The following is a 27,560-nucleotide window of genomic DNA, read 5'->3' on the forward strand; positions in this document are numbered from 1 at the left end:
AAGACAAACGTTTGTTTCAGTATGAGATTTTGTGAGTCAGAGCTCAGTTTCTCAGATGCATAGAGGTGTACATCCATCAAGCTTGGTCAAAAGAATGGGGGCTGGAGAAATATTACAAAGAAATGCTGATGTAAAACAAGATCCAGTCAAAAGAGAGATCTGTTCATCTGAAATGGGTGAGCTGTCCTGCACCTTCTCTAGGCAAACTGATCTCTCTCTGGATTGCGTCTTGTTTTACACAAACCTTTCTTTGTAATCTCTCCCCCCCCCCCAAAAAAACCACATTTCTTTCGAGTGTTTAACCAAGCTTGATGGTTGTACACTTCTCTGAGTCTGAGGAAACAGGTTTGACTCATGAAAGTTCATGCTGAAATAAATTTTGCTTGTCTCTAAGGCGCTTCTGGAATCCTGTCTAACTCTGGCAAAGCTAGAGTTGAACCAGATAGAATAAACATGCTACTTAAAGTACAGCTGCAGACAAAATTAACAGTTTACATGGTGCATTCTGATGCTTGCTTGTGTCTTTTAAATTTTACATTTTAATCCTGCTTTTCCTTCACACAAGGGACTCAAAGCACTGTACAAAATAAAATGCACCAACAATGCAGATTGAAATGGGAATAAACAGCTCAGCAGGCCTCAATCGAACTTAGGGCATGTGAAGAGCGCAAAGGCGTTCCGGGCTGGCGCTGGCTCCACAGGCACAGCTTCTCACGCAGGACCGAGGCTGCCAGGCTCCCTTCCTCTCTTTCCTGGGGCCACAGCTCAGGCTTTCACTTCCCTGCAAAGGGAAACAATGACATGCTCACGCCAGGCTTTATTCAGCTGGCCCAGGTGTTCTCACGTCCCTCCATTCCTTGCACCTCTTTCGTCGAGGGCTGGAGAAAATTGATTTAAAATTCTTTAAATATTTATTTTTATTTATTTATTTCCCAAAGTTGCAGTTCACAAAGGCCACCAAGGCAAGTAACAAATTAAAATACCAATCATAAAACCACATTCTGAAACCATTAAAGAGAGCCAGTTTGGTGTAGTGGTTAAGAACAGCAGGGCTCTAATCTGGAGAGCCAGGTTTGAGTCCCCACTCCTCCGCTTGAAGCCAGCTGGGTGACCTTGGGTCAGTCACAGCTCTCTCAGAGCTCTCTGAGCCCCACCCACCTCACACGGTGATTATTGTTGTGGGGATAATAATAACATACTTTGTAAACTGCTCTGAGTAGGTGTTAAGTCATCCTGAAGGGTGGTATATAAATCAAACGTTACTATTATTTATTAATGTTATTGAAACCGAACAAAAAGAACAGCAGCGCATCATTAAAACCAAACTGAACTAAAAATGCAAAGACATTAAAACCTTGGACAGGAAGCGAGGATAACTGAGGGGACACCAGACCAAAAAGTATTCGTCTGCTGGGGATAGATGGCCACAGAAGGGGACGGATGAATTTCCCTGGGAAGAGAGTTCTAGAGTCTGGGTGCCATGACCAAGAAGGCCCTCTCCTGGGTTGCAACCCATCTGATCTCATTGGCAGCACCCAAAGCAGGGCCTCCAAAGTTGACTGTCGAGCCCATTGCAGTAATCCAGGCTAGGTGTACCCAAGGCAATGTACCAGAGTGACCAGATCTTTCATGCTGTTGAATTTGTACTTAGAAGGCAACGTGCCCATGTCTGGCTGTCTCCCCATTGCCCTCCTTCATCATGTCTTTGTCTGGAACAGCTTCTCTGCCATCTGAGGTTTAAACGCTTTTGTGTTAACGCTTTGTGTTAATTCCACTCTGTTTTCCCCATTTTTTTCCATGGACTCCTCTCCCCATGTCACCGGCATCACTGTGGGATCACTGCATACCTGCAGAAGGTAAATGACTTCTGAACAGGGACGGAGGCTCCGCAGTAAAGTCTCCTTCAGAGACATTTAAAAAAAAGGGTCTCCTTTGCCTGTCTGTGTGAGGTTTTCTTTCAAATGTGGAATATTATTTTTGCTTCATTTCAGAGCTTTGCGTGTACTCCCTGTCCTACCAAGTCTTTAGAAATAGTAGTAAGCCTTAGATCCAGAGGAGTTAGCCGTGTTAGTCTGTAGTAGCAAAATCAAAAAGAGTCCAGTAGCACCTTTAAGACTAACCAATTTTATTTTATTGTAGCATAAGCTTTCGAGAATCAAGTTCTCTTCATCAGTCATGGGGATATTTTGGAAGGCGGGACATCTCTGCAAACATGGCTCTTCAAACGGAATTGTTTCAGAAGGAAGAAGCCTCCCTTTGCCATGCTATGCAGTTTCACTTCTATTGTGTAATCCGCCTTGGATCTCAGTGAGAAAGACGGACTATAGATTAATTATAATTATAATTATAATAATAATTATTATTATTATTATTATTTCTCAGTGCTTTCTCTGGAAAAGGGTGCTCAAAAGAGTACATTCTGTGCCCTAATACCAAATTAATGAAGACAAAGCAGTATGGTGGCTGAGATTTAGTGTTACAGAATCTCATTTTGTTCTGGCCCCCATACAGCCTGGTCTAGGCTCCACCCCACTCCTTTCCCTCATCATTGTGAATTGAGTATCATTATAATGTTTCCATCACTTTGTCTCACTTGTAAAAAGCTGATTCCTTGGTTGTCGGGAGGACGACCAGGTGATCTTTTTTTCATCCACTGCTGCAGAAAAACTGACCACAGCCTGCCTTAGAAGGTGTATAAGATGACTCACTAGCGGTCTGCTTAAGGTAGCTCACAAAGTAAACGCAATGCAATAAAATCATTTTTTAAAAGATGATTTAATTTTAAAACACGCCAGGGGCTTAAAAACATCATAAAGCAACATCCACCAGACTAAAAAAAATATCCATAAAACACTCTTCAAGCTAGAAACAAATCATGAACACAGCGAAAAGAGGTGGAAGCCCTCCATCTCGGTCAACGGCAATGTTTTTGCTTGGTGTCTAAAAGACAGTCAGGGAGGAGCCAGGCACAAGTCTCAAGTGGGAGAACGTTCCAGAGACGAGGTGCCACCACTGAAGAGCTCTGCCTCTGGTTGCCACCCTCCTCATCTCTGCAGTTAGAGTGTAGAGAGTAGGACTAGGGAAGAGGATCTTGACGGGTGGGCTGGGCAGTACTGGCAGGGTCCTTCAAGTACCCTGGCCCCAAGCCATTTAGGGCCTTAAAGGCAAATGTCACTCCTCAAATTATGCCCTTGATGTGTTCATCTCTCAGAACAAATACGGTTGGGCTGACTTGTTGCTTTCCCTTTTTGTCTCTGTCTCTAGCAGCCCTCTAGTTCTAAGGCCCAGCTCTCATGATTAGAGATAAATGTGTGTCTGGCTGCAGGTCTGGAGCTTGTTGCTGTGCATGTAGTTCTGCCATCATGGCATTGCTTCATTGCCAGTTTGCTTCTGTTCAAAGTGCTGGTCATTGAAGCCCTTCACAATCTGGGACTTGCATTAGAGATAGGCATGAACCGGGGGGAAAATGAACAAAACGAACCAGCCTAAAGTTCGTGGTGGTTTGTCAGAAATGGGCTCTGACGAACCACTGGTTTGCTCTCCGTGAACTGGCCCAGTTCGTGCCAAACTCTGGTTCTTATTTCAGTTTGTGCTCATCTCTAATGGTAATGTGTAGTCTAGTTTTACCTTTTGCATATTGTGATTCTGTTTTAAGAGTTTCTGATTCTAGTTTTATTATACCCCATTTTGAGTCCTGTTTTATTCAGGAGAAAAGCAGAATAAAATATTAAAATAAATAAAATAAATGTTCCTTCATACCCCCCAAGCGCTATGCATAGAAAACTGTTTTTTTCCGGGAGAGGACCACGCTAGAACCTTTCTTCCTGGCATGCTAGTGTCCCGCGGAGGGGATGGTATTTTACATGGAGAATTCCATTGTGCAGGTTCATGCTTGCAGTCTGCAGCAGGGAACTCCAGGTACAGGTTTCCCTGTTCCACTGAAAACTCTGCCCAGGTCCAGGAGGGTGCAAGAGAGCAGCTAACGGCAGCCTTTCCCTCCCTCCTGCCTAGGAGCAGCAGAAGGAGGAAGAATGGGGCATGAATTGCGCTAGTGGGATCTTCCACTCAGTTTTTCCCTGTCGTCTGTGGGAGGCACGTGATGGTAGAGCACAGAAGGGCTAGGTTACGTTTCTGAAAGTACATTGCGTTGAAAGCAAAAACCAGCTTGTCATTTTTTGACGTAAGGTAAATTGGTTTGCGGCTGATCTTCTAATTTTGCTCCGCGAAAGCTCTGACCGGTCGTTTGTTCTAGAAGTTCAGCCCTGCAAATTGATCTTGCTACATATTATTGCGTGGTCACCTATGACTCCATTCTGCTGGCCTACGAAGCTGCTGCTGCCGCCGCCGCCGATGCAGAATTGTAGGATACTCACGGATAGTTGTTTGCAGAGCTCCAGTTACAGAAATAAGAAAATGGTGGGATGACATACTCTTCTGATTGTCGGTTAAGCATTTAACAGTTGTGTGCCTTATTTCTTCTGGGCTTAATTGTATCCCAACTGAAAAGCTTTAAGGGAACCGATCACCATGGATATTGATGTTGTACCTCCTGAAACACAAGGGCGTATGTGTGGGTCACTTCTGCACCAGGCCTCTCCTGGGGAAGCTGTGGCTTGTAATCTCCCTTCTGCATTCCCATTTAGACTTGGCGTGGGGGTGGGGAGTGTCCCATGACTAGTAAAAGAGGCAACTCTATTTCTAAAGAGTGTCTTGGGTCACCCAAAGGATTTTACAAAACTCATCTTGCGCACACAGAGATTGTATTGGAGGAGCCAACAGGAGTTGTTCCAGGCCTGCTTCCTTTTTGGACAAGTTGAAACTCAAAAACATCTTGATGGTTTTATTTCTGAGAATGAAAATCTGGCCTTAGAACAGCTTTCAGTTCTGTTTTTATTAACTGTGTCCTCTTGTAATGACATCTGCAATTGTGTAAAAAGACCCAAAAAGGGAAGAAAGGCAGAAGAAAGTGTGTCTGTAAAGCACAGCTAACTTGCAGTTTATGAATCAGTACACTTTGCAGATACAAAATGCATAGCCTATTGATTTTTGAAATAAATTCCCATTTGATACTCCTTTGGCTATCAGTCAATATCACCTTTAAAAGTCCTTCCAGAAGAATTACATTGCAATGCCTCATTTAGCAGACACAGCCATAGTATTATGGTTGTTGGGGGTTTTCCGGGCTGTATTGCCGTGGTCTTGGCATTGTAGTTCCTGACGTTTCGCCAGCAGCTGTGGCTGGCATCTTCAGAGGTGTAGCACCAAAAGACAGAGATCTCTCAGTGTCACAGTGTGGAAAAGATGTAGGTCATTTGTATCTACTCAGGAGGGGTGGGGTTGAGCTGAGTCATTCTGTAAGAGTTTCCCAGGGTGTGGAATGCTAATGGCGGGAGGCTTCACTGAATCCTGAGGAGGTTCTTTTGCATATGGATTGGTGCTTGATGTGCTAATCTTCTCTGCAGGGCTATTGTCGGGTGTGGAGTGTTTTGTTGTCCACACCCGACAATAGCCCTGCAGAGAAGATTAGCACATCAAGCACCAATCCATATGCAAAAGAACCTCCTCAGGATTCAGTGAAGCCTCCCGCCATTAGCATTCCACACCCTGGGAAACTCTTACAGAATGACTCAGCTCAACCCCACCCCTCCTGAGTAGATACAAATGACCTACATCTTTTCCACACTGTGACACTGAGAGATCTCTGTCTTTTGGTGCTACACCTCTGAAGATGCCAGCCACAGCTGCTGGCGAAACGTCAGGAACTACAATGCCAAGACCACGGCAATACAGCCCGGAAAACCCCCAACAACCATCGTTCTCCGGCCGTGAAAGCCTTCGACAATACAGCCATAGTATTGTTTGTGAAAACTTTTAGGATGACAGTATCATATTACTGCCTGAGAAAATAGTTCTAAAAGAGGCCTCCAGGCAAGTAAAAACTACTCGGTAGAATTCAGTAATAGATAAAAGGAATCTACATACCAAGCTGCAGCACTCCCAGAAAAAATCATCTTTGGCACCCGCTGCTGCCTATAGGAGCTGAGCCCAGAGTCTCCTCTTTGGGTGTTTGGTTTGGTTTGATAGTAATTATTTTCACTTGGGGATTTGATGAAGAGGATGTGGTGCTTGTCATCTAAATAGGACTGAAATCGCCTTGGCGATACTGTGCTCACATGTGCCAGGGCAGCATTAGGTTGGCATAGCTGGAATACCGAAACTTGGCATAATTCAAAGCTTTCTGTGTCTGAGCTCTGTTTCCTTTCTCTTCAGTGGCACCTCCCCCCTGGCCTGCTTGAACGCCATGCTCCACTCAAATTCAAGGAGCTGCGATGGACTTTTCTACAAGCTCCCTGGGCGCATTAGCCTGTTCAGCCTGAAGGTAAGACCAGATTTCCCTTCCTCCAGTCCAGGGGCTGCATGAAGGTTTAGCTGGCTGGTGAATATTGTATGAGCTCAGCATCCAGCTCATGATAGGGGTCGTATACAGCATGGCTCTAGGATTTCATTTGCACTGGACTTTGGGTGCATGGGCTTAGTGCAGTGAATTTGCCTAACTCTCTGATCATCCAGATAGGTTTTCCTTTCTCGCAGAGTATCATTAAGTGTTCCAAGTATCAGAGCAGTAAGACCTGCCAATCTGGCACGCGTACTGCTTTGCGAGGGTGCTTGTTGGTTTTATTTTCCTGTTCACCAGAGTGGCTAATGCGCTCACTTACCATAATTGCTAAAAACTGGCCCTTCTGGGTTCCTTTTGGTTCTTCAGTCGAACCGCATTAATCCCTGCTTTGCTAGTCCCTGAGAAAAGGGTGTGCTTGGCCCCTCTAGAAAGATGCTGTGCAGTGGTCTCGGAGCCTGTCTGCTCCGGAAGGAGAGGAGCTGGACGACGCCGTCGATGCTGAGAGCAGCGGCTCCAACGAAGCCAGCACTGTGAGCGGCGACAATGATGGTAAGTGTACGTCTGCCCACATTTTGAGTGGCTTGTGCGTTGCACGGATGTTAATTGGGTGGTTTTTCCTTTCCAGTATCCTTAGATGAAACCTCCTCAAATGCCTCTTGTTCCACTGAGCCCCAGAGCAAGAGCACACCTGCTTTACGGGAGAGCCACAGAGCAGTTTCACAGGTAGGAGCCTCGGGCGCTGTATGGGAAGAACTGCGTTAGGAACTTCATAGCGTGCGCACTCAAACAAAAGGAGAGCTGAGTACTAAATGTCTGACAAAGGAAAAGTGTGCCTTTTAATGTGGGTCCTAGGTAGTCTTTAGCAGTAGAAAAGAGCAAGAGTCCAGTAGCACCTGCAAGACTAACAAAATTTGTGGTAGGGTGTGAGCTTTCATGAGCTGTAGCTCACTTCTTCAGATACAGTTAGAATGTCAATTTCTCATGGACATCCAGGTAAGTCCTCAGGATACAGTGAAGCATTAGCATTCCACACCCTGGGAAACTCTTACAGGATGACTCAGCCCAAACCCACCTTCCTGAGTAGATATAAATTACCTGCCAGCATCTTCTCCACACTGTGACACTGAGAGATCTCCGTCTTTTGGTGCTACACCGCTGAAGATGCCAGTCACAGCTGCTGGCGAAACCTCAGGAACTACAATGCCAAGACCACGGCTGTACAGCCCGGAAAATCCACAACAACCATCGTTCTCTGGCCGTGAAAGCCTTCGTCAATATATAGCGTCTATTGTTCATTCTCACTTTTTCTAACATCCTTATAAAGATCTAACAGCTGTCAATACGTTGATCTTCTATCCCACCCCCACCCTACTCCAGTCCTGTAAGAATTGATTAGCCTAAATGTGCCCAGAATCTTTTCCTTACATGGTTTGCCTCTTGCATAACTTCAGTAATCTGTGTACCGCGTGTGCCATTGCATACCACTCCTGCCATTCACTTGGCCGTGCAGTGGTCCCTGTAAAACCTGCTTTCGATGGACAAGATGGAAATATGGCATGATAGGTCAGGGACTGGCAAATGAGGACTGGAGCTGCAGACAAATCAAGTCCTTGGGGGAAGTTGTACATAAGAGAGTGGCCTGAATCCTAAACTCAGGATTCTGGACAAGGTCTGGTGACTTCTGAGAAGAGTGCTTGCTGAATTTGTGTGTGGGAGGGAGGGGAGAGGATTGGTTGATTCTGGAAATGAAAAATAAATTACGTTGGCTTCTACTGCCATGACTAGATTTGATGTAGATTATCTATATTCTGTGCACAGCACTGTAACATTCAGAATGTAGTTTCTTGAGAAATGTAAAAGTGAAAAGGGGGATCTGCCTCCATTCTTGCGGTACCCAGTTCAACAAGACAGCTAGAGATTTTTTTAAAAACCTTGACTTCTTATAATGCAGATAGATAGTGGAATCTTGACACAGGAAGCCCCTCTTCCAGTCCTTAGCCAGAAGGCCTTCTGTTTAGGAGTGTGTGCATCGGGGTTCCGATTCGGAAAAAATGCCTGAATTGGACCCGATCTGTAAAGATTTGGGTTTTCCGAACTGGGGCCAGCATGGTCTGCGTGAACGGCGCATGGAGCCTTCTACCCATTAAGCTCCCCCCCCCCCAGCCATCAGCGAACAAAGTGGAGGAGGCCCTTCCTGCCCATCAAATGGCTGCTGTGACGGCCATTTGAGGGGCAGGAAGGGCCTTTTTGGCCTCCTCCGCCTCTGCACAGGCCTGCAGGGCGGTGGAGAAGGCCGGAGCCACTGCTGCTGGGTTGTGGCCTTCACCACCGCAGCAGCAGAGCCATGGGGGGCTGGGGGTTGTGGGGTTTGGGGTGTTTAAAGGGCACTGCCGCTTGCAAGTGGCAGGAAAGGGCCCTTTAAACTATCAGGTGGCAGGGGGGGGATCCTTTAAAGGGCCGTGTAAGAGGGTTCGAGGGAACTTGGGGGCTAAGTGGGAGGGTGAGGGGGTGGGTGGGGGTTCTGGGAGAAAACCCAGCCCCCTGAATTACGTTGGAATGCTCCGAATCTTTATGGAGCATTCCGAAGCGATTCAAATACCTGAATCCGAAGCGGCTTGCTGCTTTGAGTTTTGGGTATTTCCGAATGTTTTTCCTGCTTCGGCTAAACCCGAAGCAGGAAACCCAAATATTTTCGGAGTGCACACCCCTACTTCTAATACATATCTTAATGGTTTGTGACTTGATTGCTTTTAATGTTGTGGACATTTGATAAAAGTATATTTGTGTCCATTTGCTTGTTCACTGTTTGAAAAGTAACACAAAGGACTTAAGTAGTAGTAATGTGACCTCTGCAGCATCTGTAGTAGTCCTGCTGCTTGGTCAGCCGTTTTTCTGGTCCTTCTTATGTCCTTTCATGTAGCCACCAAGCTCAGATGTGATGCTTTCCAGAATTCACAAATGTTGGCTGTTCTGCAGTAACAAAGAATTATAGTAGCCCAAGGAGTTCAGGTGTCCCTTTCCCTGAGACTAGATGGCTGGGGGTGGGGTGGCTGAGTTTGGAGCTGTGCTCTGGAGCTGCTTGGCAGTGTCAATACTTAACCTGCCACCCCTGTGTCTCTGGGTCTTCTCTGCGCCACAGACAAGCAAACAGAAGAAGAAGACTGGCATGATGCTTCCTCGTGTAGTCTTGACTCCCCTGAAAGTAAATGGAGCTCACATGGAAACTTCATCAGGTAAGCAAGCCCCCCCCCCCCTCCCACCCCTGGGCTGATGAACCGGCATGGCTCCCCAGAGCCTGTCCTACAGGGTTGTGAAACCTACCCAGAATGTGTACTTCAAAGTTAAAGGGGGCATCTCCTGGCTTGGCAGCAGTAAAGGGGGGAAAAATCCTATTTTGCCTCAACTTAAGGATGCTTAATGGTGGGGGCGGGGAGAGGGGGATTAGGCCGATGTTAGAAGTCAGTTTTATCATCCAGGGAAAGGTGAGCAAAAAGGATGATCTTGTTGCACCTGCACTAACTTTAGAAAAGAGCACGAATCCAGTAGCACCTATAAGACTAAAAAAATTAGTGGTACGGTATGAGCTTTTCGTGAGCCACAGGTCACTACTTCTTGTGTCTGAAAAAGTGAGCTGTGGCTCATGAAAGCTCATGTCCTATCACTAATTTTATTAGTCTTATAGGTACAACTGGACTCTTGCTTTGTTCCACTGCTACAGACAGACTAACACAGCTACTCATCTTGATCTAACTTTAGAAAGTGATTCTTGTCCCCAGGTGCTGAAATCCCACTAGCTCCAGTTCTTCTCTTCGTGGGGAGGGGGAGGGGGTCTTCACACAGGAGGCTTATGTTAAAATCTCTTGTTCTGAGCAGCTTAAAATCTGGACAGCCTTTGTTTGACCTGTCCATTGGACCTGCCCTTCTTGGGCCTCTTCTGGCCCACCTCAGATCCTCCATCCCCTCCTTCTCCTCCTCAATATTCCTGGGATTGCAGCAGGACAGATGAGGAGCCTGAGGGAGCTGTGGTGCTCTGTATATATGCTCAGGAGCACTTGTCTCTCTTTTGGTTCCCTGGTGCAGCTCGTGCCCAGAAGAGCTTCTGCTTCTCACCCTGTTGTGCATTTCTTTTAGGGTTGACAGGAAGACAAGCAGGTGGCGAGAGCAGCAGCAGCAGCAGCTTGTCAGCCCCATGCAGCGCTGCTGTGCGCAGCAGGACAGAGATTGCCAGGGACCCTCCCCAGCTGCTCAGAGGATTCCGAAAACCCGCTGGCGGTAGGTGCACCCAGTGTCCTTAGCGGCATTGGTCCCAGAGCTAGAAAGCTGTCCAAGTTCCTCAAGTCATACCCCCATAATCCCACTCCTCCATGGTGCTGTAAGCAGATGCTGCTGCTGCCCTTAGATCGGGGTGGGGGAGAGGAGGACGGGCTTGTTGCCAGAAGCGAGGTCTCTCTTCCCTGCTGCTTGCATGAGACGGGGGGAGGCTCCACTGTCAGCACTCGTGAGTGGCTCTATTTGCACATTCTGGGGCAGGCAACATGAGCCCTGATGGATCAGGCAAAAACGCTCCATCTCATCTAGCATTCTGTTTCTCACGGCGGCAACCAGGTGTTTCCAGAAGACAAGAGCCTCCCCTGCTGCTTCCCCATAGCAGCTGGTCTTCAGAGAGAGGCTACTTAGGGTGACGGAGGTCTCATTTAGCCATCAGGGCTGTGATGTAGTAAAGAGTCCAGATGCACCTTTAAGACTAACCAACTTTATTGTAGCATCAGCTTTCAAGAACCACAGCTCTCTTTGTCAGATGCATTGCCCACTTTCGAGAACCACAGCTCTCCATCAGATGCATCTGACCAAAGTGGACGATGCATCTGATAAAGAGAGGTGTGGTTCTTGAAAGCTGACGATGCGTCTGACAATGAGAGGTGTGGTTATCAAAAGCGGGCGATGCATCTGACGAAGAGAGCTGTGGTTCTTGAAAGCTGATGCTACAATAAAGTTGGTTAGTCTTAAAGGTGCTACTGGACTCTTTACTATTTTGCGACTGCAGACTAACACGGCTAACTCCTCTGGATCTAAGGTTGTGATAGCCACTGATGAGCCCATCCTTCACGAATGTGCCTAAACCCCTTTTGAAGCCAGCCTGGTTAATGGCTGCCACTGCATGCTGTGATTGTCGGCTTCTGAAATTGTGGGTTTGTTGTGTGGGCAGGTGGATTGGATGTTTTGCAGTGAGGACCGTGCGCTTTCCAGCTATTCGGAAGCTATTCTGGCGCACCCTCTGTCTGCTTCTCAGGCTGGTGCGGATTGGCCGTTCTTTTTAGAGAAATCCTTCAACAGGCTGCATCTGTGTATGGCTATTTCCTCACCGCTCACCTTTATCTGGAACGAGGTGCACTGTCGCGAAAAAAAACGCGGAAGATAGTGTCTTCTCGTGCGAGTTTTGCATGACGTCGCACAAAACTTGCGCGAGAAGATGCTATCTTCCGTGGTTTTTTCGCGACGTTGCACCCCGTTCCGGATGAAGGTGAGTGGTGTGGAAAGGGCCTGTGTGCATATGTGGGGGGGGGGGCGTTTCTAGAGTGTTGGCTTGTAAATATTTCTGGTCTTTGGAAACTGCAGGACAAATGAAGAGGAACAGGGGAGATGATGTAGACTTTGAGACGCCGGGCTCCATTCTCGTCAACACAAACCTGCGGGCACTGATCAATTCCCGGACCTTCAACGCGTTGCCCCTGCCCTTCCAGCAGCAGCTCCTGCTCCTCCTCCCTGAAGTGGACAGGCAGGTATGGATCCCCACCTGCCACGCCTTCGGAGCGGCAGGCCTCTTCTCCAGAAGGGCCACGCCCACTGCCCGTTCCCTGTGCTCTGTTCATTGCAGGCTGGGACGGATGGGCTGATGCGGCTGAGCGGAAGCGCTCTGAACAACGAGTTCTTCACCCATGCTGCCCAGAGCTGGCGCGAGCGACTGGCGGACGGTGAGCGTGCGGGTTCTCCTTTTGTGGCGCCTGGGCTTCTGGAGCAGAGCGGGCTGCTTGGACTTGCCTTTGTGTTCTGCTTTGGTTGCTACGTGGAAATGTAATACGCCTGTCAGGAAATCCACTTGGGGTGGAACCACGTGAGCCCCGCTGGTGCTGGGGGGAGCCAGGTTCGAAAGCCACTGGACTTCAGGTCTTGCCTCAACGAGGTCTTCGGGCTGTCCTTTTATGCCACCGCCTGCGCCTGTGTTGTATTTCTGGTGCCTGCATCCTACTGCTTTTCCAAACTTCCTTTCCACAGCTGGAAGGAGACATCTGAAAGAGCGTATCTCAGTTTCTGGGAGTTTGGAGCCGGACTGCAGCTCCTCTGGTTTTCAGCAGCAATGTTTTTGGGTGCTGGAAACCAGAAGAGCTGCCACCAACTCAGAGCCTACCAAAGCAGGCAGGAGGCCAGAAAATCACAGAATCATAGGGGTTGCAGGGGACATCCAGGGTCATCTAGTCCAACCCCCTTCACATTGCAGGAAATTAACACCAAGGGGTGTGCAGCAAAACAAGATTTACAAATTGGGACAAAAGAGTCAGAAATAAGCGATTCCCGAAGCGACAAGCCACTTTAGAAATTGCTTATCGGCTCACTTCAATAAGCTCCGTAAAGATTTGGAGCACATGGAAGCTTCCCCGCCCCGCACAGATTCCTCTTCACATGATGCCGGGAAGAAGGGGGAATTCCCAAATCTCCCCTGGCAGCGGGTCAGTGAGCGGCGGTGTGGCAAGTTCAAACTTGCCCTGCCGCCGCTGCCTCCTCTTCACCCGATGCCAGGGAGACGGGGGAGATCCCCCTGTCTAGCCGGCAGCGGGCCAGTGAGCAGCGGCGCGGCAAGTTCAAACTTCCTGGGCCGCCGCCGCTTCCCTCACCCGACGGAGGGGGGACAGGGGAATTCCTCCCTCTCCCCTCCATTGGGTGAAGGACTAAGCCCCTCATCCACCCGATGCTGGGGAGAGGGAGGTATTTCCCCGTCTCCCCTCCGTCGGGTGGATGAGGCAGCGGCGGCCACAGCGTGTTTAAGCTTGCCGGGCCGCCACTTCCTCCTTGGCAGGCGTGGTGCTTGTTGCTGATGGTGGGCGCCTCTGCTTCTGGCTGCCTTTCCTTTCTTGGCCCTATAAAGCCAGACTTGAGCAAAGGCTCCTGGGAGAGGTTCTGGCTGTGACTTCTTTGGGGAGGGGGGGTGGGGAGGCACCCTTGAGCTACCAGCAGGCCATTCTTGGGTTGTGGACTGAGGAACCTGTGAACACTTGCCAAGCGGGGGGGGTTGGGGGGTACGGTATTATGTAACCTCTTGTAGGCTGCGACCTTGTTTGGCCTCTGCCTTATTCTGTGCAAACTGAGAGCATTCCTAAGAGGAGCCCCTGGGTTAAGGTGGCAAATACAATCAATAGAGCTTATGTTTGTGTGGAAATTTCTGACTCTTGGGGGGGCGGGGGGCTATATCTCATTGAAAGTCAGTCCAGCTTACTCAGGTCGGTATTAAAGCTTTGTTCTGTGTTGGTTCTCCTTCACTGATTGTATTAAGCAAATCTCCTCCGTTCTGTTGTTTGTACATATTTGGTGGTTTCCGTTTTTTCTGCAACTCTCCGAATGCAGTGTGGCCATTTTTGGACAGAGAGTGTCACAGTTGATACTGATCCTCTGCCAGCGTTGCCAAGGCTAAGGGGGAGGGTGAATCCACTTTTCCAGCCCACCGGATGGAGTGCAGAGGGTGGGTCGCTTTTGCCCTGGATTCCTCTGGTGAGGCCGCCTGCCTCCTTGTCTAGCAGCACGTTCAAGCCTGTTGGTTTTTTGTAGGTGAATTCACTCATGAAATGCAAGTTCGCCTAAGACAGGAAATGGAGAAGGAGAAGAAAATGGAACAGTGGAAGGAGAAGTTCTTTGAGGACTACTATGGGCAAAAGTAAGTGTGTGTTGAGGTCTTTCGTGCCCCGCTCGCTTCCACATCCAGGCAACGTTCCAGGATCCCTCTGTTTTCAGCTTGCATTTCAGCCACGCTCTCCTTTGCTTCGGAAGAGAAGGGGGGCGACACGCAGGCTAAGTTCCACCCAGTTGCTTAGTGAGGAGGGGACCTCCTGTCCCCCTGTGCTCCGGCCTGTGAGTGCAAAGGCACTGGGGTGCTTAAACGAGAGCGGGCAAGCGCTTTCGGGTTATATTTCATGTTGAAATGATCACATCTCTTCAACTGTGTCTGTGGCCGCAGCTGGTTGGGGGCATCTTGTTACCTAAGCAAGGTGCAGCCCTCGCTTCCTGGGCCAGGTCCAAGCAGAGAGCTCTTGTGGTGCTTGATTTGGACTTGCCAGTGACGATGGTGGCAGCCTCGGAAGGGGGTGCCAGTCTCCCCCCAGGCCACAGGTGGCTCGGTGTCAGCTAAGCCCTTGTGGCGCGTTGGCATCGCCTTCCTTGCCGTCCATATTGTGCCTTGAAAGATTAAGTTGACTGACTCTGTGGAGCACCCCCATGGCTGGTCTACACCCTGTTTGTTCTCTTATTTCTAATATATTCGTAGACCCAGAGGAATTATCTGTGTTAGTCTATAGCTACAAAATAGATGCATCAGACAAAGAGAGCTGTGGTTCTCGAAAGCTTATGCTACAGTAAAGTTGGTTAGTCTTAAAGGTGCTCCTGGGCTCTTTACTGTAAAGCATTCATGTTACTCACGTTCCTTCCTATGAAAACAGTCGCCTAACTCATTCTGTCACTGCTGCACAGGTTGGGCTTGACCAGAGAGGAACCTCTGGAGCAGAACTCGGCGCAACTCGAGGATACGAAGAATGGGAGTACCTCATCTGCCCCAGGTGGCCCCGTGAGGACTCAGCGTGGCCCCGTCACCCGGCAGCGGGACGGGCATTTCAAGAAGCGCTCGCTCCGAAGCAGAACCCGAAGGAGCCTGTATAAGCCGCGTGAGCAGGAGCAAGCGGAGAGTGCCAAAGAGGCGTCATCTGTGGAGCCTGAGCCCCCCAGTCCTAGAGAGGTGGAACCAGAGGTGGCTTTACGCGAAGGGGGCCAAGCCAGTCCGAAGCCGGAGAGTCCACCTGAGGCTGCTCGGCTTCCAAGTGAAGGAGATGATGTGGCGACAGCAACGGCAGCAAGCAGAATTCCCAGCTTGCCCCAGGAGTCGCAGGATCTGGAGTCCAAGGAGCAGAAGAGAAAGTGCTTTGAGCAGGCTGCCTCTGCCTCCTTCCCCGAGAAGAAGCCCCGGCTTGAAGATCGTCAGTCCTTTCGTAACACAATTGAAAGTGTTCACCCAGAAAAGCCACAGCCCACCAAAGAGGAGCCCAAAGTCCCACCCATCCGGGTAGGGAAGAGTCTTGTCTGTGATAGTTGGCGTTGGCGGGTGGGACCAGAGCCCTCCAGAGCAGCGTGTGGGGACCTCTGGCCCCCGGGTCCCAGAAGGGAGTGGGTGGCTTGCTCCTGCTAGTGGCCCTCAAAGGTTGCCCGTGCTTAGGTCACCGCTGAGGAGTGAGGTGCACGGAGGCAGCAGGGAGCAGCTTTGGCCATTGATTGTCTCAGGGGAGGCAAGTCAGGTTTCCCCCCAGTGAGCAGGCCTCAAGAATCCCCCTGGGCTTTCCCTGTAGTGCTGCAGCAATTTCCTTTGCTCTGCTGTAGCAGGAGCTCCCTTAATTGGTTAAAGTATTTGTACCCACCATTCATCTGGGCTCGGCTCAAGGCCAGCTGTGTTTGGGGCATAGATGGCACAGTCTCACTTCGCTGTTGTTGCTCCGTAAAATCTTCATGCCTGCTGCCTTCCTGCTCCTCTTCTCACCCTTTCTTGATGGGTATCTTTTGAGTTTCCTGTTAGCCCTGGCCACTGTGTCCCACACTTGGCAAGGTGTGAAAGGAGATGGCTTGAAAATCTTGTCCCTTGGCAATTACGTCATACACATTCACTTTCTCGAAGCATTGTAGACTTTCTCTCCAAAGTCTGAGGTAGTTCTCAAGAATAATTAAATCCATTAAAGCATAATAAAGTACAAAACTGGTTTAGCAGTTCTTTCCAGTGCTCTGGGGAACTGAAGGTCCGGGGTGAGGAATCAAAGGATCTCTAAAAGTGTGCAATTCTCAGAATTCTTTGTAGGAGGGCCACTGTAGGTAAGCTCAGTGGCATACAACAAAGGACGCAGATTCCCATCAAATGCCAGGGTGCCAAGATGGCCGTGAGCTGCCATAGCGTTAAAAGCGTGCGGCAGTTCTGAAACAAGGGTCCGGAGGGGCTTTCTGCGTGTGAGCACGCAGACGTTGAGTGAGACTTCTTGTCTGCTTGTCTTTCAGATTCAACTTTCCCGCATCAAACCCCCCTGGGTGGTTAAAGGTCAGCCAGCCTACCAGATATGTCCTCGGATTATCCCCAATCCAGAGCCCTCCAGCCAGGACGGGGCCGGGGCCACGGCCTCTGCTGACTGTAAGGCCTGTGCTCTGCAAGGCAGGATCCAGCGAGAGGCTGCTGCTCCTGCCTCCGCCATTGGAGGTGGGGGTGGGCCAGGAGGAGGTGGAGGCAGCAGCCCGGACAAAGGCGGCGGCGGCGGCAGCAGCGGTGGTGGTGGTGGCGGCAGCACCGGTGGCAGAGGCCGGCAATCCAGTAACCGCCCAAAGCACTGGAGGGTCAAGAGAGCTCGCGGGAAGTGTCTGTCAAATTTACAGCGAACACAGCTATTGCCGCCTTCCCACCTAGAGCTGCCTGTCTCTGAGCTGGTGAGCACAAACTCTCCCACCTACGGGAAAGAGGCCTCCCCTCCCAGAGCGGAGGGTGCCACACCATTGAGACAGACGGCTGACCTGCCCTCGCTTGCAGCTGAAGGCGCTGTTTGCCTTGCCGAGGCTTCTGGAAGCAGCTGCTCGGATGGCACTCTGGCCAAGCTGCCCCTCGATTGTATAGCCATGGTGGCACTAGACAGCCACTTTAGACATCTCCCGAGTGACACGAGCGGTGGGCAGTGTCCAGGTGCTGCTTCTCAGGGGGCTCCTCATCAGCAGGAAGGAACAGAACTTCGTCCAGGGATCCATCGCAGTGGCCCTTGGCTAGAGGACTTGCCAGTCAATGCCTTTGGAGATAACCTGAGAGCAGAAGGGTGTGGAAATGCTCATCCCGTCGTCCTGACCTGCAAGGAAAACTCCTCTGGTGGTTTCAGCCCTGTGGCAGCTTCAGCACCTGAGAGCCAAGAGCCGGGGGCAGCCGATGTGGAGGAGAGACCCGCAACTGGACTTCCAGCGGGGCAGCATCGCCCTGACCCAGGGCATTCGGGCGCTATTGGGATGGAGGACGCAGCACCACAGTTTCACGTGGCCCCGCTTCAGGTGACACGGCAGTGGCATGGGGAAGAGAGACCGAGTGGTGGTGATGAGGACGAAGCTTCTCAGACAAAACCCGTTCCACCGCCGGGTGGCTTAACTGCTTCTTCTGGTGCAGGGCCCCCCCGCAGCAGCCCTCCTCAGTGGGGGACTCTGGCAGCCGGAAGGGAGATGGGTGTGCGAGAGCTGGAAGTGATGCAAAACACCAGCCCCGCCAGCGACGAGGAAACCAGGAGCATGCTGAGTGAGACGACGGAGACAGCGTCCGACTTGGAAGCTGAGCTGACTGATGAGAATGCAGAGCTGGACCAGGCTAAAGGAGACGGGGCTGCTCCCAGCAAGAGCGGCCTGGAGGATTATGCCAGGATCAAAGCTGATGGTTCTGCAAGATCGGACTTCTGCACGCCCATGGGAGACTTGCCTTCAGCAGCGGGGCCTGTTGATCCCTGTCGGCCAGAAAAGTGGGGGCCACAGCGGTCTCTTCCCCAGCAGTCTGCAGGATCTTCTTCCTGTGTTGACGTGGAAAGCCAAGAGCCGCAGCCACCCTTGAGGACTTCCAGGCCTCTGTCTGTAGAAGCGAACAGCCCCCTTGTGGTGCAGTTGCTCAAGGCGAGTCTGCCTCTGCAGGCTGTTCTCCCAGGGGCTCTAAACAACTCAAAGGTGGGCCCGGCAGAACACTGCAGCCCCCAGTCGGGGAGCAGGAGGGCCAGCTCCTGTGCCCAGGGGCCCCCTCAGGCTGAGCCGCTGGGCACGACGGAGGCAACCCGAAATGGACACCCTGCTCCCCTGAGGGACTCCCCCAAAAGGCATTGCGCTCCTGGCCTAGCAGCCTTACCCAGAGAGAGCCAGGAAAAACAACCCGACAGCCTAGAGACGTGCCCCGACTTCAGTCCCAGCTCAGGCGCCGCAGGCCGAATGGCGCGTGTCACCCAGAAGCCGGAGAAGCTGGGCTTGAGGGGTGGGCTGTTCTCTCCCTGCATTTGTGAAGGTCAAAAAGAGCCTGCAGCTGCCCCTGACTTGCTGCAAAAGACATCTGCAGCATCTACCCTGGGTGGGAATCCCCAAGAGAAGCTAAAGCCAACTAGATTTTTTCCTCCCAGCAGCGCCGCTCTGGGTCCAGATCAGTTCAGTGGAGATTCCGTTCCTAAGAACCACGGCGTTCACGGGAAGAAGGTCTTTGGTTCCAGCTTCCCCTGCAGCATCACTTCTAGGGCGCAGCCCCCCAAAGGGCTGGAGCCCTGTCCCGTTACGGGCACACGGCCCAGCAAGCCATTGCCTCTTCCAAAGAGTGTCGCGCCAGGAGTTGACGTGCAAGCCGTCAGGGAGGACTGGCCTCCTAAGCAGCGCACGCATGTTGGCAGCGGCGGGGTTGAGAACAAGCATATTCTGGCATGTTCTGGTCCTGCCAAGAGGAATGTGGAGAAAAGGAAGGAGGCGCCGCCCAGCCCTGCGGATCTGATGGAGCATCTCCAGAGTTCCCCCTCGGTGAAGGACCTTCCTTTCTTTAAGTTGCCGAAAGAGCTGGGAAAGGGAGTCCCCCAGCCCCTGGAACCTTCTTCCATCCCTTCGCAGCTGAACATCAAGCAGGCGTTCTATGGGAAGCTTTCCAAGCTGCAGCTGAATTCTCCTGGCTTTAATTGTGCCTCCAACACGCCAGTCTTTCCCAGAAGCCTTGCAGAGAGCATGATGCAGCTAAGCCACAAGGCAAACTTTGTAGCCTCCCATGGTGTCTCTCTCTCCGCGCAGATGTTCGCCGACAGCAGCGGCATGGAAGAAATTTCACTCAAGTGTTCGTGCCGCCTTAAAGCCATGATCATGTGTAAGGGCTGTGGGGCATTCTGCCATGACGACTGTATCGGCCCCTCCAAGCTGTGTGTGTTGTGCCTTGTGGTGAGATGATGAATTAAGGCCCTGGGAGGAGGAGGTGTATATTCAGTGTGTTTTGCTAATGAGGATCCTGGAACCTGTACACACCGTATCATTCTGGTCATATTACAGGCAATGTTAACGCTGTGTGTTTTGGTTTGCCTGCTAGAATTGGCAGTGGGTCACGGGGACCATCCAGTGTTGGAGGATTTGTTTCCATGTTAATGCCCTCATGTCCCATGAGCCCCTTGGGAGGTGGGAGGGAGGATTTCTATCCCTAGGAAAGTGGAGCCGGCATAATCCATTTTTTTTTTTAGAAGGGACTTAAAGCAGTTCCAGCTTTGCTCGAGTGGAGCAAAAACAGTGTCTTCCATTCTTCCCTTCTGCCATTTCTTCCCCCTGGTTTGGGGGGTGGGGGTGGGGAACCACATTTTTGAGAGCTCTTTTCATCCAAGGAGCAAGGAAAGGGTTGCAGCCATCGTAGCTGGAAGGCAGAGGAGGAGCAGTTTCTGCTGGAATGGTGGGCTGTGGTGTGTGGGGGGGAGGGGGCGGAGTTCTGGGTCTCGGCTGTCGCAGGCAGACTGTGTACAACTTTTTATATATATATATATATTTATATATATTTATATATATATATATATATATATATATATATATATATATATATATATATATATATATATAAAAATTTTGTTCTTCAGTGTAAAAAGTGAAACGTTTAGCTCCTCTGTACCCTCTATGCATCGGTTGGATCATGTATTTATATGTTGTACACAGTACTGGCCAGTTTCTGTAAATGAGTGTTCTGTACATAAAGCATTTTTAAAGATTCCTTTATTTTTCAGGCTGTGGCCGTGTTGCATCCAAGTGCTGTCAGTTCCTCGTTGCTATTCGGAGTCCAAGCGGCTGAGCTCTGCCTTGCCTGGCCTGAGGCTGGTCCTGCCTCATGCCAGTGTGCCAGGTGGGGGATGGCGGTGGGCCGTGTTCGTCGTGCCCACCCAATGCCTCCTGCTCAGAAGTATGGGCCTGGATCTGTTCTGCTAGCGCTGGTGCTTAAGTCCGGTGCCGGGAGCCTTCCCGATGCAAGAGGCTGAAAAAAAAGGCTTCTTGTGCTGCTGCTGCCGGCAGAATTGATCCAAGGGGTTCCCCAACCCTTTGCTTTGTGGAAGCCGAAGAGTGTTGTAGAGGCAAATGCCCTGGGGGGGTGTCTCTGGCTAGTGAGTGTGAGCAGGCAGCTCATCCTGCCCTGGGAAGCTCCTAGAAAATGACGGGTTTTCGGAGGGGGGGGGGGAGGCGTTGAGGGAGGAAGCCAATTTTCTGTTCTTAATAATGCGAATGGATAGCGAGGGTTCGTCCTCTTCCTCCTCCTGTCTTGAGTTCCTACCTACCTCTTCCTTGACCGGGCTCCTCTTTTTCTTTAACTGTAGACCTCCTTGCTTAAGAGCTGTAGAAGTGTTAAAAATTGGGGCTTCGTCATCTCCAAAACGTTTACTCTCTTAACCAACGTGGCAGCTTTTTTAGTAGGATATGTGGGGGGGGGGGCGGGGGCGGGGGAGAGATTACAGTGAAACAAATTGTGGTATTAAGGGCAACTAAGCTGATGGCCTGAAACCTGCTTACCAAAGATGGGGGCAGAATGGGGCCTCCTTGCTCTGCATCCTCCAGGGCCGCTGTTGTGTACAGACTCATGCCGGTCTGGTGGGGGGGGGGGAGGGTGTCCTCTCTGACAACCCCTCGTGTTGTATGTCCCTTGTGGTATTGGAAAAATAAACATTTTGAAAACCTGAACTTGTCTTTTGGATCTTCCTTGCCTTCGCTTCCCCCCTGGTGGGGAGGAGAGAAGAAAAAGGTCCCAAAAGGCTGTTACCAAAACGTGTTGCTTATTCGAAGCCATCGAAACCAGGGCTGAGCATCAGTGAAGGTGGCTTGCAACGGGCGGGGAGGTGGCTGCCCCCTTTTGCTGAAGTGTTTCACTTGCAGCCGGGTGTGACTCTTTCACCCTGGCCGCCTCCTGTGGCAGTGCCGTCTTCTGCGGGGTGCGATCTGGGAAGGGGTGGTGGTGGTGCCTGATGGCAAGAGCAGTAGAGGCCTGGCTCATCACCTTGCCCCAGTGACGCCACCGGGTCCCTGGTTCCCAGTCCTAATCCAAGGGTCCCTGGCTGCTCTGCTTGCCCCGTGTTTCTTGCAGAAGCTTCTGTGGCACTGCCTGTTGCATCTCCGGTTCTGCAGTCACTGGACGGATGCTGGGCAGCTGCTTCACTTGGTACCCCTCAAGCTCATTGCTTGCACAGCTGGACTAGCAGCATGTAAGTCAGGGTGAGCGTGGCCCACCACGCATTACCTCCATGGGTTGCTTTCCCAGGGGCTTTAGTATGAGGCATCCACTCTGTCTTTGGAAAGAAATCAGGCGGTTTCTACTTTGGCCACAGAAAGCCACTGGAGCAATGAAAAATATTTGTAGGTTGCTGCACGGGCAGGTGGGGTATGGCTCTGATTACACCCAAGAGCAAATCATTTCCAGTTAAGGTTTTCTTATTTCAGCCAGTTTGCTGTGGCTGAGGTGAGGTTGATCCCGTCAGGCAAGGAGAAGGGTGTGGGGAAGAAGGTAGTAAGATTTCAAATTGGTCATTGGGTAGGAGACCTGGTTTAGATGACACGCTTGGGAGTTGCTGTCATCTCTGACTTGTCAGGCAGGGAAATTTAAAGGCACAGTACCAAAGTCTAACCTTAAATATACAGCCTTTATATAAGTAGTGGCAGTAACACAACACAGTCCTCAGTACTCAAGTCAGTTCAAATTAAATGGGAAGGTCTTCCAGAAGTCTCAAGTTGGACTCCCATAAACAGGTAAGCGACCTCTTTGCTTACCTGTTTATGGGAGTCCAACTTGAGACTTCTGGAACACCTTCCTATTTAATTTGAACTGACTTGAGTACTGAGGACTGTGTTGTGTTATTGCCACCTACTTTAAGTGTTGTGTGTCACTACTCCTTATATAAAGGTTGTATATTTAAGGTTAGACTTCGGTACCGCAGGAGGTTGATTTTCAGTTCTGGTTTACTACGCAGTGCCCTTGTGCTTATTCCTCAGGCAGGGAATGAGCCCAGTAGCAGCTATAAGACAAATAAAATTTGTGGTAGGAGCTTTTGTGAGTCACAGCTCCCTTCTCCAGATACACCTACTGGATTCTTGCTCTTTGCTGCTGCTACAGACTCTTATGGCTACCCATCTTGATCTGTCTCCATGGAGGGTTGTATGTGGTACCTTTTATATGCAAAGCAGGTATACAACCATTGAGCCCTGCACCCACCCCTCCACCCCCACTTATGGTTGGGGGCTGGAGGCAGAGCAGCCCTGCAGTGATGGAAGACACGTGCTTTGTTATACAGTGTTTATTAAGTAGATTCAGTCTTATAATATGATATACAGACTCAAAAATTTTTTCACGTACTTATGAAATCAGTGCATTTAGCAAGTAATACCATGGATGGAAAGAGCGGCTGGGTTGAAACAGCTCGTTGGTCTTTTAAGTAAGTGAAGGGGGGCGAGGAGGTTGGCCTGTGCTACTCATTCCACAAACAGAACAGAATTAAGTTGCATCACATAGAACAAACACACGTTCTAAGAATTAAAATATTAAGCCACATTTACTGGGGAAAGATCCACTGTATAGAACACAAGAATTTCTGTAGCGCATGGAGGAGGAAGCGCCATCTGCTTAAGAGAGCCACATCGAGTTGCATAGGTGCCTGACAGGAAGGCCTTTTCCAGCAATAAAGTGTCGCCTTCTCAAGCTGGTTTTTAAGTGCCATTTGCTTCTTCTATAGGGTCTTGTGGAAAGAATATGGGCCTCTTGGGACTCGGAACGCGCTGAGCTGGCGTCGCTTGTCTTAGCTGAGCTGGTTGGTGGCCTTACTTCCTTGGTCTCCCCCCGCCCCCCAGAACTGCTTCCCTGTCTTGGGCCGTGGCCACTGGGGACCAAATAGTAGTGCCACTGTACGGCTTGAGTTGGGGGTCCTGGCTGATCGCTTTCACGTTATCCCGTCCTGGCCACTTGAAGGAAACGTGGGGTGGCTTTTGTGCAAACCACAATTTCTTGCAGCGCCTCCCAGGCGGCGCATGGAAGGAAGGAATTTGGAGAAGAGTCTGTGGCTGTGCTAAGCAGATGAGCGAGGTGAGGTGGCGCATCTTCCTCACCCAGAGCAGGTCTGGCAGGGGGTGGGGGTGGGGGAAGGGGTGGCGGCACTGGGAGTTCTGTACATGTAAACAGTACACTTTCACTGAGTCCAAAGTCGGGAGCAAAAAAGTACAAAGGTTCACATTGGTCTTAGGTAGATACAGGCGAAGAACTGAGCGGCTCGCGCAGCTCCGAAACCACCACCAAACCAAACGTTCTAAAAGCACCACTAAATGATATAAAAATCAGACCAGGGACAGATTGCAAGTTGGTATTGTGGTGAAATTGCTAGGCTATCTTGTAAAAAGTTTTACAAAAAGTTACAAATCAAAAATTATATTTAACCCTCTGAGTTCAAAGCAGCATTTCTTTGTAAATGAACTGGTACTAAATGGTACAGCCCCCCAGGGAGGAAAATGGCCCTTAGGCGGAGGAAGGGATAGGCAGCTCTGCTCGGAGGCCCGGGAACTCCTTCCCCTGGGCGTAGGGTGCTGCTGGGGGCAGGAGAGGAGGAGCAAGCCAGGGCGCAGATTTCTTCCTCTGTGCTCATTTTCCAAGGAGATCTGCCAACCCGCCACTCTCCTTCCTTTCCAAATGCGGGAGGCTGGTGGGCTCCATCTTCCCGTGGCAGAAAGGCAGGCCCCTACCTACCAGCAGAGAGGGTCTCTGCACATCAGAGCGCCTAGAGGGTACAAAAATGGCTTCCATCACCTAACAAGGGAGTTAGCAAGAAGAGGCGACACTGCCAAACTCCACCCAGCCTGGTGGCCGGCCAGGAGCTCCGCGTGGCTTCCTGCTGGTCTCTCTGCAGCTGCTTGCCAGCCTCGAAAGGTTTTCCCAGCGGCTTAAGCAACAAGAGCAGCAACTGGTCCACGTGAAGCCAAGTTCCAAACTGGTCGAGCCTCAAAAAGGCTCTACCCACAGAGCTTTGCCGCCGCCGCCGCCTCCGTCCCAAGCCTCTGGGTAAGCAGCCCCCTCTCTCATGGCTATGCGCTCCTGGGGGTGGGAGATCCTCGGGTAAGCCGAAGGCAGCCCTCAAGGAGTCGGACACTGGGGGGATCCGGACAGCGATTGTCTCTGCCACGCTTAATGCTAAGGGGGTTGGGTGTGGGTGTGTGGCTAAGGGTTTGCACTAGGTCTGTTGCGCACACAACAACAAATATTTACACAAAATCGAAGCTGGGAGGAGGAAGAGCAGGCCCAGCACAGACTGGTTTTGCACTGCTGGGGAGAAACTGGGAAGCCGGGGTGGGGGAGGACCCCTAGTTAAAAAAGACGGACCCACCCCCAGCTGGCACCGAGCCCTCCGCTTGTCGCTCCCAATGGAGAAACGCTGCAAACGTGGGCTTGCAACGGGCCGGGTTCTTGCAGGGGAGAGGAGAGCAGCAACGATCAACACGTCAGAGGCTTGGCAGGAGTTTGTTCCTGAGAACTTCTTGGGGGCATAGGAAGGGTTTAAACAGCCTGATCTAGAGCTCTCTTCCAGGGAAGGAGACCCCGCACGTGGCCACAAGCACACGAAACTGGCCTCCAAATCAGTGAGGTTTAGGAATGTGCTGCTTCCTTGCCTCGCATTAAGGTGGCAAAACATCAGTGCTCCTAAGAAAAGGCACTCGAGCCAGAGGAGGTCTGGCAAACGGGCCTGCTGAGGCCACCAGCCCTGTGGCTCCCTACTTCTTGGGTGGGGTGGGTGGTGGGTGAGGCTGTGCAAGCGGCCCAGGAGCCAAGGGACAACGGTGAGCCTTTGCCTGCCAGCAGCCCCGGCAGCGCTTGCTCCTGCCCCCGGTGCCCCCCCCCTCCCAGGGCAGTGGCTCAGCAGCGACTTTCTCAGTAAGTTGGAAAGGGAGGCGGAGGAGGGCAGGGAAGTCGCCTGGCTCTGCTTCTGGGCTCTGGAGGAGCTCCGCGTGGCTTCCTGCTGTCCTCAGTCCTGTTTTAGCAGCACAGGTAAGTATTGCACCAAGTGAGGCAAGAGCATCCTGTGGGAGGGGGGGAGGAAGAGGCTCAGTCTCTTTCCACACATCAGGCACCCCTGGGGGAGGGTGTGCGCGTGCGCGCGCTTCTCAGGGGACTACTTTGCCCGTTTCTTCTTCACAATGTTCTGTGAAACAAGATTGGAATGGCCTGAAGATTGGTTTTGCTTTCTTTTTGCCTTCTGCTTTGTTCTTCCCATTGATAATGGGGCTCTGCCTTGCGCAAGCCCCACACAAGGAGCACTGAGACATGGCTGGTGTCTGCGGCAAGGAACAAACCGGAGTGGTTGACCTGCTAAGCCCCTGGAGGGTTATGGATTGGACTCTCCCCTGCGGCTGCACCAGTGAGAGCCAGTTCTGGAAAAAACCCACAATGCAAGGTGAGGTAGTGTGTGGAAGAGGAAGGCAGGCAGGGCCCCCCCCCCGCCTTTGGAGGGGTCTTCCCCAGAGGCTTTTCCTTTTCCATGAAAGTGGCCACAGCAAGTCCTCCTACCTCAAAGCAGCTGAGGTCCAGACGGGGGCTCATCTCTGACCCAGGAGGGAGCCCAGGGCAGGTGTCAGCTGGGTAGAGGAAAGAAAGAGCGTGCCAAGGCCTGGGGTTGGTTTCGTTTGGTGGCAGCCATCCATTCGCTGCCAGCTGAACTGCCAGGAGAGCAACATCTGCCCTGGCTGAGCCCGCTGGGGGCGGACCAGTGGGCTGGACGGAATGTGCGACTTTCTGAGCTCCAGCCTCCTCCTCCTCCTCCAACAGACACACAAATAGTAAATCTGTACAAACTCAAGAATTCGTTCTCAGAAAAATAAATTATGGGAGGGGACAGGGGAAAGAGAGATTAGGGAACGGGGAAGGGTCCATTTCTCAATAAATATGCAATTCCTAAGACTTGAAAGAAACCTGGGGGGTGGGGGTGGGGGTGGGGAGTGTTGAAAAGGTTCCTATCATTGCTGGACTCCACAAAGGAAATTCCAAATATGCCTGTAGCTCCATCCCCCCCCACCCCCCAACAGTCCAATATCCCTGCAGGGTTGGCTCCTTCTCGACGGTGGAGTTGCTGTGGTGCAGAAGGGTTCCAAAGGCCCCCGGTTGGAGGAGAGACCTGGCTCTTTTTGGATTCCACCCTGGGACAAGCAACAACCTGTGCCGGGTTGGTGGTGGTCAGCGGGCAGGGGCATGGCCAGTCCTGAGCAGATTATCAAAGGGAGCCTCATACAAGAGGTGGACAGCGTCCTCTGGCACAGGAGCCGCAGGGAGGCGAGCAGTCAGTTCTGCTGCAAAATGAGGTTCTCCAGTTCGTCTGCAGAGCGGAGGAGGAAGGCCGCGGATTCCCGGTAGCCAGCGATCAGCTGCCGCACCGCGCTGATCTCAGTTGGGCTGAGCTGGGCGGCTGGCACCCCCCTGTTCGTGCTGTTCGCTGGGGCGGTGGTGCTGGAGGCACCGCTCTTCATGCTGAGGTCAGTTGGGCCTGCGTGCAAAGAGCAAGAGGTGGGTCAGAAGACGCCCTGCACACTGGTGGGCGCCCGCTGCGAGCGGCAGCTCTCAGGAGCCAAGTCAAAGGCAAGGTTTTCTCGGCGATACCAAGGGAGGGCTCGCTCCTCGGCCCCTGTGCTGCGCAGAGTGTATGGCCCGGATCTACCGTGCTTGCAAAATGGGGCCTTCCCTTTCTGTTGCATCCCTTTGGGCACACCCCGAAGCCACTCCAGGATGTCGGGAGGGGGTGGGGGGTGGGATTGGCAGAAACCGCCTCCTCGTTTGAGTGGAAGGGCATCTTGGCTTTGATGTCAGGTTGTTCATGGTTTTTAATATAAATACCCGAAGCCACTTTGAACCGAGGTAGCCAAA

At 51.4% G+C, this 27,560-nt stretch overlaps 2 protein-coding genes across 5 annotated transcripts in view; one reads left to right on the forward strand and one right to left on the reverse strand.

The window, feature by feature from the left end:
• ASXL1 (ASXL transcriptional regulator 1) overlaps positions 1 to 21,355 on the forward strand; it is a 35,161-nt gene extending 13,806 nt beyond the window's left edge. Inside the window, exons 3-13 of one of the 3 annotated variants that reach the window (XM_054981868.1) lie at positions 6,271 to 6,379; positions 6,826 to 6,946; positions 7,023 to 7,120; positions 9,537 to 9,630; positions 10,529 to 10,669; positions 12,014 to 12,177; positions 12,273 to 12,369; positions 14,216 to 14,321; positions 15,131 to 15,716; positions 16,691 to 19,526; positions 20,419 to 21,355. In XM_054981868.1, coding sequence (XP_054837843.1) covers positions 6,271 to 6,379; positions 6,826 to 6,946; positions 7,023 to 7,120; positions 9,537 to 9,630; positions 10,529 to 10,669; positions 12,014 to 12,177; positions 12,273 to 12,369; positions 14,216 to 14,321; positions 15,131 to 15,716; positions 16,691 to 19,526; positions 20,419 to 20,483 — 4,417 coding nt within the window. In that variant the 3' untranslated portion in view covers positions 20,484 to 21,355. Of the gene's footprint in view, positions 1 to 1,096; positions 1,857 to 6,270; positions 6,380 to 6,825; positions 6,947 to 7,022; positions 7,121 to 9,536; positions 9,631 to 10,528; positions 10,670 to 12,013; positions 12,178 to 12,272; positions 12,370 to 14,215; positions 14,322 to 15,130; positions 15,717 to 16,690; positions 20,117 to 20,418 lie in introns of those variants that run through there. The other 2 variants (XM_054981869.1, XM_054981867.1) reach the window with 2 other exon arrangements.
• A 1,610-nt stretch (positions 21,356 to 22,965) lies between these two features.
• The window catches only part of NOL4L (nucleolar protein 4 like), a 65,415-nt gene continuing 60,820 nt past the window's right edge, over positions 22,966 to 27,560 (reverse strand). For both annotated transcript variants that reach the window (XM_054980009.1, XM_054980008.1), the window contains exon 8: positions 22,966 to 27,183. In XM_054980009.1, the coding sequence (XP_054835984.1) occupies positions 26,981 to 27,183 (203 nt within the window). In that variant the 3' untranslated portion in view covers positions 22,966 to 26,980. The remainder of the gene's footprint in view (positions 27,184 to 27,560) is intronic.

The sequence above is a fragment of the Eublepharis macularius genome, chromosome 5 (assembly GCF_028583425.1).
Source record: "Eublepharis macularius isolate TG4126 chromosome 5, MPM_Emac_v1.0, whole genome shotgun sequence".
Classification (NCBI taxonomy): Eukaryota; Metazoa; Chordata; class Lepidosauria; order Squamata; family Eublepharidae; genus Eublepharis; species Eublepharis macularius.